Genomic DNA, 14,224 nt, shown 5'->3' with positions numbered 1-14,224 from the left:
TTGATGATGTGGAAGTGCTAGTGTCGGGCTGAGGTGGACAAAGTTAAAAATCACAACACCAGATAATAGTCCAACAAGTTTATTTGAAAGTACACTAGCTCTATTGAGATCAGACTATAAGATGAAATTTATTGTTTTATGTTTTGGCCTTATATTCTGTGTTTTGGTTCATTTTTGTATTTTATGGTGGCAATACTAAGCAATACGCTTCACCGTATTTATAATATATACACATGACAATAAATAAATGAAATCAAATCAAATAGCCAGTGATGGACTGGGCACAGGTGTTCCAAAATTGGGTTCTACTTGACATTGCCCATGTCGATTCACTCTGACTCAGACAGGGCATAAAACTCCAGCACACAATCATTGCAGGTAAATAAAATTATAGAACTGTTTGGTTCTATAATTGAGGGATAGACGAAAAGACCAGATTTTACAATCAGAAGCAAAGGAAGATGCTCATCACTGTGTTGCCAATCGCTGTGGTGCGGATTCAGTTCATCAACTTGAGTCTGGTAAAGATCTCCAACTGTTCAGCAACAGGAAAATCTTCTAATTTACTGAACACCAAGCACATTGACAAAGTCCCACTGACAGCAAATTGTGTCAATAAAAACAATTATCCTTCAGCTTTTAGTATAATTTTACAGAAAGAAATAGAGTGAGAAGTACTTGAAGAAGTAGCTAGAAAAACACTAATTTTTTTATTGTAATTGAGAAATTTGATAGTCTACACATATTAAATTAGTTTATCAGGGTCTGAGAGGCTGTTCATTAATAAATTACGATTAAAACACCATTAAAAACCCAACTGGACCTCATTTAATAAGGTGCAACGTTTTCAATGATTTTTATTACGGGACCAAAAGCATAAAGGTGGAAGCTCTCACTAGTTAAATGATTAATAACTGATTCATTTCAGACATTGGAAGTGTGAAGAAACACAGAAATGGCAGAAATGTTTGGAACTTCACTTTTACCTGTAAGCATGCAGATCCTGATTTCAAAGGTGAAATGATGTCAAATACTACTGCTACCGCAAAATCCAGGCCAACAATTTCAATGATTTGGCCACAGTGAAAGTTTTGTGCGAAATTTGACTTATTCCATTGTAAAAAAATAACACTGAAGCCATTGAGAGTGTGTTGATTCACTATGTTGATATCAAAAATGAAAGCTACACCTATGAGGAAATACTTGAGACACAGTGACTAACTCCAACGGAACAGAGAATGCCAAGAGCATAATATATACAAGATTCTACAGTTGTAAAGTATTTTGATAGGGCAAAAAGACTTGCTATTTTCTTTGGCGTCACTGTCAATAAAGTGCGATCATGAACGAATGAACGAATGAATGATTTATTGTCACATACATCTAGGAAAATACAGGGAAAAGTGTTCATCATCTTAAAGCAGTCATGGTGAGTTTGAGTATAGGAGTCGTGTTCAAGTTGTACAGGATTTTAGTGAGGCCTCTTCTGGAGAATTGTATGCAGTTCTGGCCATGCTGTTACTTGAAGGATATTATTTAACTGGAGAGGGTTCAATAAAGATTTACTAAGATGTTGTCGAGAATGGAGGGAATTAGACAGGGTGGATAAGCTGGAACAAAGAAGTTTGAGGGGTAACCTTTTTGAAGTTTATAAAATCATGATGGGCATAGATTAGGTGAATGACAACGGTCTTTTCCCTATGGTGGGAGAGTTCAAAACTAGGAAGCATTTTTTTTAAGGCAAGAGGAGAAAGATTTTAAAAAGGACATGAGGGGAAATCTTTTTACACGGAGAGTGGTTTGTGTGCGGAATGAACTGCCAGAGAATGTGGTGAATGTAGGTACAGGTACAATGTTTAAAATATACATTTGGAAAATTTCATGAATAGGAAAGGTTTAGAGGAATATGGGCCAAGTGCAGGCAAGTGGGACTACTTTAGTTTGGGAACATGGTCAGCATGGACTAGTTGGACCGAAGGGTCTGTTTCTGTGCTATATGACTCTATGGCAACTTTCTTCATGCAGCAAGATATCAAAGGACTGTAACAGGGAATGTTTGAGGCAGACAACATTGCATCTTTCAAAGGGAAAGTATATGAAGGTTCCAAACAAAGGATGAGACAGGACTCTGGCGAATGGGAAGAGCAACAGAATTTTTTTAAGTGTGTCCAAAGGCCAGAACAAACACAAACCCTTCTGTGTGAGACTTATAAGACTCTATGTGTCCAAAAGCAAGTTGGTTTCTAGTGTTCAGTATCTATTTTGCCATATTCAACAATTGATATTTGAAGGGTTATCCAGGAATAGTAACATTTACACACGACAGGGGAGGGGGAATCTCACAATTAGCATTGCAACAGTTTAAAGCTGGATCATAATTCTCAGTCAGTCTTAACAATACTGTGAATTTTCAGCACTTCTGCTTGTTTTTAAATTTTTTGGAGTTTCCTTTCTGTTTTTAATCCTTGTTATCAGCAGACACAGTGGCACCATTTCAGTTTTAATGATCCACATAAATGGGTTTGTCTTAAGTGCTGTTAAAATGCCACCAAAGTGTTTCACATTCTGCATCTTGCTGCTTATGCCAATAAAAAGCCCTAGGCAACTGTTCTACCCAGTGCAGCTCTGGCCAAAAAAAGGCTCCCTGCCCACCTCTGGCCACAGAATGTCTTCTTTTCAGTGAAAGTACAACAAGACGTTAACACACAGCAGAATCTGCCAAGGCACCACTTTCTCTCCACCACGCACAATACTGGCATTGTTCAAGAGTCATCGCACAGGCCATATTAGGTTTTCAGACGTTTGTTACAAAGACCATGAAGTCACCTCTCTTTGCTGCTTTCAAAAAATAAAGGTCTTTTTACAAACTGTTCCCACATGACCAAGAGCTGCTTGCTCTGCAAACAGTTCTTAGTCATAGTATGAGAAAATGTAAAATACTGTACCCCTCCTGTATCATGTCAGAGGATGGAGGGAAGGTAATAGAGAGCAGGAGATTCACATCAATAAGATGCAGAGATCAATTAACAGGAAATAAACCAGCACATTGACATGAGTGTTACAAATTAAACCAAATAGTGCCAAATTAAGTTTGTTTAATGAGGGAAAAGCAGGACAGTGTCAATAGACTGGAAATTATGGGAAGGTAAACAGCTGACATATGATCATAGTGAAAATGGATTATCAATACTCAAATTCATCATTCCATTTTAAAATCTGGGACTTTCATGCACTAAAAGTGGTTTCAAAAAATATACTACCGACAAACCAAAGCAATGCACATGGAATATATAAAACCGGCTACATCAGAATTACCATCTTAATCAAGAGGCACTGAAACTCAACAAGGCATCAAGAAACTTGCATCTCTTGTTTAATCGCCCACGTATAGTAAATTTAAATATTGAGAGATGAAACGTCATCTGTGGAGTAACTAGTCTGAAAAAGCCAATGCAGCTAGACTTGCAATAAACTAATGAACCACCTTTCAGAAGTTTGCCTTTGAGCAACAAAAGATAAAGCAATATCTAAAGATAACAGCAAATATACCAGATGCTCTTCTCTCCCTCCTTCTCTCTCAATATCAGAAATCACCATGTGAAAAAGCAACGTGGAATAAAAAAAACTTCATCAAAACGTTAGGGTTATAAGCAGTGTTGCACTGTATAGAATAGTTGTCTAGGGCTATCTTCGACTCTTCTGAGAAAACAGGTCAACAGCTAAACATTTGGGACACAGATTTCACTCTTGGAACTCAAGACGTCTAAAAACTTTAAACTGCAACTGTGTTTACATTCCTGTCTATATTGGAACCTCCCTTGCTTCTTTTCTTTCTCAATACTTTATTATCAGTGTTTGTTGTTGAATTTTTTTATTTTTCTTGTGTTTAGTAGATAATACAACTCCATCCCCTCAATGCAAGAAAATCTTATCATTTGACTCCCTCGTTTTAATCGAGCTAATTACATTTTAATTGAAGTGTGATGGCTGCACGCTAAAAAAAGAAATAAAAATATTTTTCATGATCAACCAAGGATATTAAAAAAGAGAAGTCTGTTACCTCTCCTCACCTGCTCACATCAGGATCCTGAATAGAAAACCAATAAACACAAATAACTGCCAAAGTGCGAGGGAGAACATATACTGGATTGCCAATACATATTTAGCAAAGCCCATGGAGTCTTAAAGATGCAAATTCATGTACTACAAAAGAAAATTCACAAGGTATTGTATATGCTATGTATTCAAAAACAAGATGCCTTAGAATCAACAAATACAATTATCTGAGTTTCATTGGGATTGCAAGAATTCACTGGTAGCCAACAGGCCTAGCAGAGGCCCTCTCCACAGCAATAATATGATGCCTGCAGGTTAAACAGGCCAGGGGTGATAGGCAGGCATACTCTTAAGAGCTATTGGACAGCAATCCGCTGTCCCCACTAGACCTCCATGATGGGCATAGCTACAGCTTTGGGCAGGCCTAGGAAGACAAGATGGATCCCACAGTCAGGCAAGTAGGTTACCCTCTGAATCCAGTTCTAATACTAACCCTAGATTTCCCACTTTCCTGAACTATTTATTTATTTTTCCAGAAGTGGCCTGCCCACTCTGCCCTGCCAGTACATGCCCACCTGTAGTGTGTCACGGGCAGCGTGAAATATGAAGCAAATGGTTGGATAACAAGTTCAAATGCTCATTAAATTTTCAATTCAAATTGGTGGGCAGGCTTCTGGTTTCAGCAAAGAACCATAATATCCAACCTGGTAAGTTTCGGCAGCAAGATCATCTTTCAGATATCAGCCTGACTGTTCACAATCCTGAGAAGTACCCTTAAAAGGCAGAGGTGGGAGTGTTGTGTGCTAATTTAGAATCAACAGTGATAAACATCAGGATCAGGAGGTGTGCCCACGGGGCTCCCAGTGACAGGTCTCAGGCCTCACTTACTCATGAGGTTCCAATAGTCAGCTCGAGGGTACCACACATGCCCCTGCTTTGCCAAGAGCCTGGCAACATGCCAGAGACAGGGTCAGGATTGGAGGTCAAAGTATCACCTGACGATCTTGCAGGCTCACATGTAAAGAAGCAGAAAGCACATTTGCAGACAGCTGGAGCTGTTTCTCTCGCATGCTGATTCATGGGAGGTCCTGGCAACAATTTACAGAATGCATTAGGATGTTTTGATGAGGGTGTCCATCTGTCTGTCTGCCCGAGCTGCATCACCTTTCCCAGTGAAACTGCTGGCCATTCCTTACTTTCCCCTCTCCCAAGCACCCAGTCCCACCTGTGTGCTGTCCCTAACTGGAAGTGGATGGAGGAGCAGTCTGTTAATTGGCTGCCTCCCTTGAGGTCATGTACTTGGACATAGAGTCATAGGAATGTACAGCATGGAAACAGACCCTTCAGTCTAACCCATCCATGGCGACCAGATATCCCAACCCAATCTAGTCCCACCTGCCCATATCCCTCCAAACCCTTCCTATTCATATACCCATCCAAATGCCTCTTAAATGTTGCAATTATACCAACCTCCCCGAACGCTTATGAAGTCTCTAAGTTTCAAAGATTCCAGCAGCTATCCTCATACCCCAATTTATCATAATACATTAACAAACTATTTAAAAATGATTGATTTACAAAAAGCCCAGCAATTAAGCCAAATACAAGGAATAGTCAAATAATTTTAAGTCTGTCAATTCCAATACTGTGAATCTCAAATACCACCTCAATACAACTGAAGTTCAAACCAGTCTTTTGCTATTTACCAACAGACTTAAGTTAATGCAGTTAATTGCAGCTTTATTTAAGCCTGAGAAAATTTGCAATGTAAAGTAGGTATATGATTTATCAGGATGCAATATCAATAATATTTTTCTGACTTTGGTAATTACTGGCACTGAAAGCTATTAGTCTGACACCATGGTAACCAAGTGCTTTCAGTGCATACTTAGTGAAAGTTTACAATTGTAACATTTTTCTGGAGAAATTTAATTGTTCCAAGGTGCACAAGCACCCTCCAGATGTGTACAGCATTGGTCAGGCTTGGAAATTTGTTACACATACATTGATTTCCTTTGCTCAGGAAGATGATAATGCTTGCAATACCTTAATGATTTATTGATTCTGCACTATTTTAATATGGCCAATTCAATTGGCTGACTGGGAAGGAGAGTTTCTCTCTCTCACTATTATCATGAATCATGGAGATTAAAGTAATGCAAAAACAATAAATCATTCAGACATTACAGGTTCAGGGAACATTGTGAGCAGAGAAATGTTATGGATTTTTCACAAAATCACAAGTGTTGATGAAGCTTTGTGTATAGAATACAGTGCCAGAAGATAAATCAGCACAGCATGTAATACAAATTCTAACAATCAACAAAGGCTTACATTGTGTCTTTATAAAATAGGAGCAGGCAAATTGTAGATAGAAATAGGGAAATATGCACAAATTTTCAGACAAATTAGTCATCTCAAAAATACACAAATAAGATCTCTATTCGTAATGCCTTTTGTTGTCACTCACTGGCCTTTGGAGGAATTGACAGAATCCCAGGCACATCCCTCGATATATCCGTTTCCAGTTTGGCTTATTTTAAATGTCAGTTCTGCATTTTTTTTTGCAGCCAAGTGAGCATCATTGTACCCCTTATTGTAATGAAATAAAAATATCAAACTTATATTTCCAGAAACTGGTGAAATGCACCAGTTATCTATTAAAAAGCAGGAAACCATTAAGAAAATTGACTGTTATTCAAGAATTAAATGAAAGTAAACATGGTAATGTTATTATATATCCTTATGAAATTTATATCCCTACATAATATATATAACTCTACACTCACTGATGGGAACAAAAAAACATTAATGTAATTATGAAGCATGGAAATTCATTTTCAACTCTTAACATTCATTTTTGGTGGTCTTTCTAGCTAATTTACATAAACATCCACTATTAATACTCTTTTACGACAAACTGATGTTGAGTTCTGAAAGAGCCTGATACAGAGTCACCATCCTGAACAAACTGGCACCATGCCCACCTTGTGAATACAGACTGCGCCGATACTCAGTAAAACACCAGAGAGCTCTAAATACTCAACACTCCAGAGCTACATGGAGCAGACTGACTGGCTTCTGACTAATTGGTCAAGAAATTCGCTGCACCAAGTCAACGTACTGTGATGAAATGTTACTGTATATTTGTGTTATATTAGATTGGACAATCACACATTCGTTAGTCTGAAATTTCAACTCGATTGTTATGTTTATAATGAGTGTTTGGTGAGGATCATGAAAGGCCAAACTAATCCATTGTGGCTGGTGTGATCCTACTTGCCATAGAAGAATATCCTCCAGCTTTTGATTGACCTTCAGAGGAAGAGAGGTGTTACACCCTCCCAGGCAGCAATAACAGTGTGCAGGTTGAATTCCATATCCTTTGCATTTGGGCCTGTGAAACACTGCCCTCACCGATGGCTCATTCTTCCCCTCCTTCAGGACCAAACGAGGGGGCTGAAGTGGTTTCAAAGTTACACATGTAGAGGAACCATCTGTGAAGACGCGAAATATTTTTTTGAAAGTGACTTTAGACTCTCTATGAACAATCAGGATTTTTACATTAAGTTGTGCCCAAAAAAAGGTGAACCAACACTTAAAGCATTTATATCAAACAGAGGCACAATAATAAATTATGTTCATATCTTTCTCAAGTAACTACAAGAGTCAAAAGGGCTGATGTTGTTTCCGTCATCCAGAATGCAGTGCAGTTTGGCAATGTTGGTTTCTACTCATAGTCAACCTTTTGCATTTTGAAGACTTTCACCTTCTTCACAGTGACAGAAGAACAGGTCTGCCCAGTGGAAACAGAATCCTCAATGACTCCATGTCCTGCAGTGCGATGGACAACAAAGCTGGGGAAGTGTTCCATGCCAAATTTAAAGTGATGTCATCATCATTCATTGTGAAAACAAAAGACAAGTTGAGAGATCCAGGCAGTAAAGAATAAAAGAATATCCCAGATAAACAATTCTTAAAAAAACATTGGGTCAATTTCAAAATTAACCAGTATGGGTGAGGTTCCCTTGTTAAAGCATTAAACTTAGAGAGTCAGAGTCATAGAGATGTACAGCATGGAAACAGACCCTTCAAACTTGCTCAAACAGCAACTGGTCTAAGTTGCTGCTTTGATCTAGCCACTAAGAAAAACCTAAAGATGGATAACGATTGACTGAAAGAGGTTCAGCAGAAAATATTAATTAGGGGAATAATATCGAACTGGGGAAACATATTCAGTGGCATATTTCATCATTCAGTGTGTGGGCCCCTTTAGGTCCTGGTCTCTATAAACTTGAACTAAAGACGATAAAGTAAATTAGTCAAATTTATTCTGTGAGTAATATTAAACTGGGAAGGGAGTGCAATAGATCCTGAATTGAGGATCTAGAAAAAACCTATTAAGCAATTGTAAACAGTAAGAATGAAGGTAGACAGAATTCTGCTGCTGGAAAGTGCCGATGCAAAGGAGGTCTGGAGAAAGATGCAGTGGTGTTTGTCGAGGTTCATCCTGAGCAGCTCCATGACATGGGACTCTGTGCTCGACAATCTGTTCCCCTGGACACACACAAAGACAAACATCGATTGCGCCTGGGGAGGACCACTGACTTGGTAAAAGGTGCTCCTTCGCCTGGCCGAAACTTGTTTGGTCTTCTAGTGCGAGAAGCTGCCCTCGACTGAGTGTTGCAGACGTGCACATTTCAAAGTCCAAGTCAAGAGTGTGTTGCTGGGAAAGCACAGCAAGTCAGTCAGCATCCGAGGAGCAGGAGAACTGACCTTTCGGGCATAAGCCCTACATCAGGAATTTCAAGGTCCAGGACCATGTGCTGAGGGTTACACTAAAGCCTGGGCCAGCTGCTGCCAAGTGGGGAAAGACCACCAGCTGAGGTCCTTCTACTGAAGTTAAATGGGGATCCGTTCTGTTGTCAGACCCTCCCAGTGCCTTAAAATCAACATAGTTTCCTGCATAAGTAGAAAATGCCTTTGTATTTGCAACTGCAGAGAAACTCTGGAAAATGTCAAAATTCCATTTTTTTTTGTTTTTTTTTACTCTGCAAAGCCAGCACAGAACTGATTTTTAATCTTTGTAGGTTCTTATAGATGATTTTTATGAATAAAGTATACTCCCAAAATAAAAAAATCACCGCCAGAGCTCTACACCCAAGCTCCAATCAGTATCCTGGAAGTTACCACTGACCGAGAAAAATGTGGGTAAATGTCAAGTTATCCACCCTGGGTGAAAAAACAGGAAGGCAGGAAGGCATCGGAAGGGCAATGGATTGGGAAAGGGGGTGGTACAATGAGACCTGAGTGTCCTTGGACATCAGTTGCTAAAAGTACCGATGTAGGTGCAGCAGGTATTGGATATGGCAGATAATATATTGGCCATCATAATGACAGGGTTCGCACACAGGAGCAGGGATATCTTGTTGAAATTGTACGGGGCCTTGGTAAGACCACGCCTGGAGTATTGTGTGTAGTTTTGGTCTCCTTAACTGAGGAGGATGTTCTGGCTAATGGAGTGATTTCAACAAAGGCTTACCAGACTGATCCCTCAGACAGCAAGATTGACGTATGAAGAGAGAGACTGCATTGGCTCGGCCTATATTCACTGGACTTTAAAAGAAAGAGTGGGGATCTCATACAGTCCTATAAAATTCGAACAGGACTAGACAGTATAAACACAGGAAGGATGTTCGAGATGACAGGGGATTCCAGTACCATGGGTCACAGTTTACAGATACGGGGTAGGCCATTTGGAACTGCAATTGGGAGGAATTTCTTCATCCAGAGAGTGAGCCTGTAGAAGTCTGTAAGGTAGTTGACGCCTAAACATTGAATGTTTTCAAGGAGGATTTAAGTCTAGTTCTTAGGGCTAACAGCATCAAAGGGTATGGGAGAAGATGGGAACAGAGTACTGAATTGGATGATCAGCCATGATCCTATTGAACAGTGGTGTCGGCTGGAAAGGCTAAATGGCCCACTCCTGCTCCTATTGTTGATATTTCTAGAACTACAAATTGAACTGGATTAGCCATATAAATACAGTGAATACAACAGCAGGTCAGAGGCTAGGAATACTACAGCGAGCAACTCCCTTCCTGAATCCCTGATGCCCATCACCATCTACACGGCACAAGTCAGGAGTGTGATGGAATACTCCCCACTTGCCTGGATGGGTGCAGCTCCAACAACACCCAAGAAACTTGACACCATCCAGAACAAAGCAGCCTGCTCGTTTGGTGCCACATCCACAAACATTCACTGCCCCCACCACCGATGCTCAGTCGCAGCAGTGTATACTATCTACAAGATGCATTGCAGAAATTCACCAAAGTCGCCCTCCAAATGCATGTGCACTTCCATCTAGAAGAACAAGAACAGCACACAGATGGGAACACGACTGTTTGCAACTTTCCCTCCAAGCCACTTACCATCCTGACATGGAAATATATTGCCGCTCTTTTATTATGCTGGGTCAACCTTCTGAAACATCTTCCCTAATAGCATTGCAGTATTTCAAGAAAGTAGTTCACCTTCACCTTCTCAGAATCAATAAGGGTGGGCAATAAAAATAACGCTTCTTTAGGACTTGATGTTGAGGTAGGGGGAGCTACAGGTAAGTGGAAGGTGGGGGGGCTAGGGAGAGTAGCAGAATGGTGAGGTAGTGACAGGTTGTGGTTAGTCGATGGGAGGGAAGAATCTGGTTGGTAACTGGAAGGAAGGGTCGGAAGGTGGAATGGAAGGGGCAAGTCTGGAAAGGGAGTCAAGGGAATGGGTGGTAAGGTTATTTGAAATTGGAAAACTCAATGTTTAGTTCTCCGGGCTGCAGGCTGCCTCGGCAGAAGATGAGGTGGTGTTCCTCCAACTTGCAGTCTGATTGACTGTGACAATGGAGGAGATCAAGGACGGACATGTTGGAGGTGTTCTTCTCGGTGTCTCAGCAGATCCTCCCTCTCTCAGTGTGGCACTGCCAAGACGACAGACCAAGCAGCCTTCTGATTGGGCGAGCGAAGTGGAAGGCCTGTTCCTGAACTGGCCATCTCCTTACTCACCATTTGTTCATGCGGTCGGACGGCCTTGAGAATGCTGCTGTCTCACTCCTGTCATCGTCTTTGTGCCCCGGTTCAAGGACAGCATCAATCTCATCACAGAAATCTCAAACCATTCAGCAGAAGTCAGGTACTTTGATTGAACTGCACCTCGATTATTGATTCAATACCAGTCAACAAGACACAAGGAGACATCTGACCCTGGAATTGGTGCTGAGGAAAGCTACGATTGATCAGCACTATACTGAAGAAATGAAGAACAATTGGGAAAAATCAAACTTCTCAACCTTTAAGAGAGAAGGTGGAAAGAGGAACTTGTAAAGGCACGTACTCAGCGTAGGTGAAAATGCTGATGATTGTTTCCAAGTTGAAAGCATGATTGCGTCCAATTAGACAAATTGTAACAATATGGGAGGAGTAATCAATAAGTTGAATTGTAATTCTGGCAAAGGGAACAGAGGAAAGGTGTCACACTCATTCAAGGACCTGAGGTGGGTGTAGTATATTTTAAAGGAACAAACCTTGAAGGTCCAAAAGTCATCACTCATTTGTGCTTCTCTTTGTAAACTTTATGACTTAATAAAAGGAAATCCAATCTCCATGAACAGGAAACCTGGCAGTTTTCTTGAAGATTCTGTTATTTTTATTATCTACAAATGAAACCTGAATACAGTGATGTTTGAACAAAGAATCAGACTCACTGTTTAGATTCTGAGTCCAAGTGCAATCTATCACGCTTTCACATTTTTCAGGAGATTGGAATAGTGTAATGCTGACTCCCATGAAAGTTTGAAATCTTGAAAACATTACCCTGACTGGTTACCGTGAAACAAATAATCACTGCCACTCTGCAAGTAAGTCTCACTATTGAATGGAATTGTTATAAGATATTTTAAAACGGCTGCCCTGACTTTACAAATCTAAGGGGTAATGAAGCAGTTGTCCAAAACTGGTCAGCCTCATTTCTTGCTTTTTTAAAGAAAAAGCATCATCGGCATCCTAAAAGAACCCAAAAGACAGACATTAATTGAAACCAAATGCACAGCTCCCACTAGTTAACACTTGATGGGTTGTAATGACACAGTTAAAAAGGAGCACAAAATCTTCGCTACATACCTCCTATTACACATTTCAGATTTATTAAAGGCTGTGCTTTGGGCAATGGATTAAATGGTGGCCATCAGTGATTGACATGAACTGATGTGTTCGAGCAATGGGAGCTAATGAAGACAGGTTACAGGAAGTAACGTTTTCTGTAATGATCGCAGAGTGTGCAGTTTGAAAGGATAGTACATAGGGATTTGTTGAAGTTTAGTCTAAAAGTAACACGGTAATGAGCATTTGAGTGGCTATCAGGGCACTATGTATGGAGGCAGTAAGGGCATGGTTTAAAATACAACACATTGTCGAAAAAAACCCACCAAGGTTCCAGATATTGAGTTTAAATTGCAAAAGCAGGAAGGAGGGAATGTAATTGGGGGCTACAGTCCGGAGGCTTTAGCAGGAGCAGAATCAGATGATTTTCATTTCCTATTGTTTGAAAAGTACTGATGTACCCGGAATGTCCATCAAGAAGCAGTTATGGAGGGTGGGATGTTACTGTACGTCAATGGATGATATCACTGAGCTTGTAGATAAGGGGGAAAGGACTGTTGCTGCACTCCTGAAGCTACCTTGCGGAATGGGAAAAGTAGTGATTATGTTCAGACAGTTGTAATAATTAATATCAGTCAGTCAGTTCTGGACCAGCTAAATATCTTCAAACAAGTGCTAGTGGTCACGTGCTGGGTTCCTGTCACACGTCTGCAGCAGCAGCAGCAGCAGCTTGTAATGGGTGTGCCTGGAATGCCTACATGTTAGCACATTGTTAGCTTCAGTTCCACAGACAAACAATAATGATCAAATGAGGGGAGGCCATGGTGTAGTGGTAATGCCACTGGACTAGTAATTCTAGTCCACGTTAATATTCCAGCTCATGGGCCTGAATCCCATCATGGTAGCTGGTGAAATCTGAACTGAATAAAAAAGTTAGCCCAATGCTGGCTATTTAACCACTGTTTATTGCTCTTTGACACAGAAAATCTGCCATTCCTGCCCAGTCTGGCTTACATGTGACTCTAGTTGACTCTAGGCTGCCCTCTGGGTAATTAGGAATGGGTAATGAATGCTGACCCAGCCAGCAACACCCACATCCTGTGAACAAATGAAAACTCTGAAGAACAAAGCAATTTCTCTTCACAGCATTAGACAGCCTTACCTTGCAGCCTTCACAGGCACTGACTCCATAGTGATAGCCTGATGACTTGTCCTGACACACAAAACAAGGTTTGTATACCCGTGGAGGTGGAATCGGAGATGGTGGACTTGGTACAATCTCTTCAGAGCTGGTACTCTGTGTTTCAATTGCTGTAAAATAAAACAAATCATATATTCATGTATTTTTTTAAAAGTAACATTAATATTGATAGAAAAAATACTGCAGTAAAAAAATCACATAATTGACCTTTTTCAGAATCCCTTCTCCCATCAACAACCTCACAGTGAGAGTGAAAAAGTTGGGTGACCAAAATAAAAGGAATAAATAGACAGAATACTACTTCATCTTAAAGATGATAACTATGAGTGTGACCCTATGATTACAATGGATGGTGACCTAACCTCAAGTGCCAATATCCCTCAGACCACAGCCAATAAAATACAACTTTAATATGACATCCACACACATACAACGTTAATGCCAATCTTTGGTCCTGTAAGAATTGTGAACACAATGCAGATTGAAAGTTTGGCATGAAAATATGAGCAGAGGAGATTAGTTGTTTCCCACTCCTTTCTCAGGAATGTTTTCTTTCATAAAGCAATGAAAATATTTGGTGAGGAAACACTTGGACAAGAATAATAATGACAGTTGAGCAAACAATTACCATTGCTATAAATGCTATTTAATCATTATTTTATTTTTTGTTTAAGAGCTGACGTTTGCAGATACAATCAGTCAACTGGATTCCTTCTGGGCCTTAGACTCCAGGAATCTATGGGTTGATAATCTAAATTCATAGGATTCCTCTGTGAGTGAGCCAATATATTTTCCAGTTAGCAGATGTCGCCAGCAGACA

General features: G+C 40.2%; 1 protein-coding gene across 4 annotated transcripts in view; it reads right to left on the bottom strand.

Moving 5' to 3' along the window:
* Positions 1-14,224, bottom strand: part of LOC122549656 (retinoic acid receptor beta) — a 510,173-nt gene that overhangs the window by 181,102 nt on the left and 314,847 nt on the right. For all 4 annotated transcript variants that reach the window (XM_087986905.1, XM_087986906.1, XM_043689455.2 and 1 more), the window contains one exon: positions 13,366-13,514. In XM_087986905.1, coding sequence (XP_087843031.1) covers positions 13,366-13,514 — 149 coding nt within the window. The remainder of the gene's footprint in view (positions 1-13,365; positions 13,515-14,224) is intronic.

Source organism: Chiloscyllium plagiosum, unplaced genomic scaffold (assembly GCF_037043375.1).
Source record: "Chiloscyllium plagiosum isolate Xiang-an unplaced genomic scaffold, Cpla_swu_hap1 HiC_scaffold_5, whole genome shotgun sequence".
NCBI lineage: Eukaryota > Metazoa > Chordata > Chondrichthyes > Orectolobiformes > Hemiscylliidae > Chiloscyllium > Chiloscyllium plagiosum.
The sequence above is the reverse complement of the archived record's forward strand: the minus strand, read 5'-3'. Positions and strand labels throughout refer to the sequence as shown.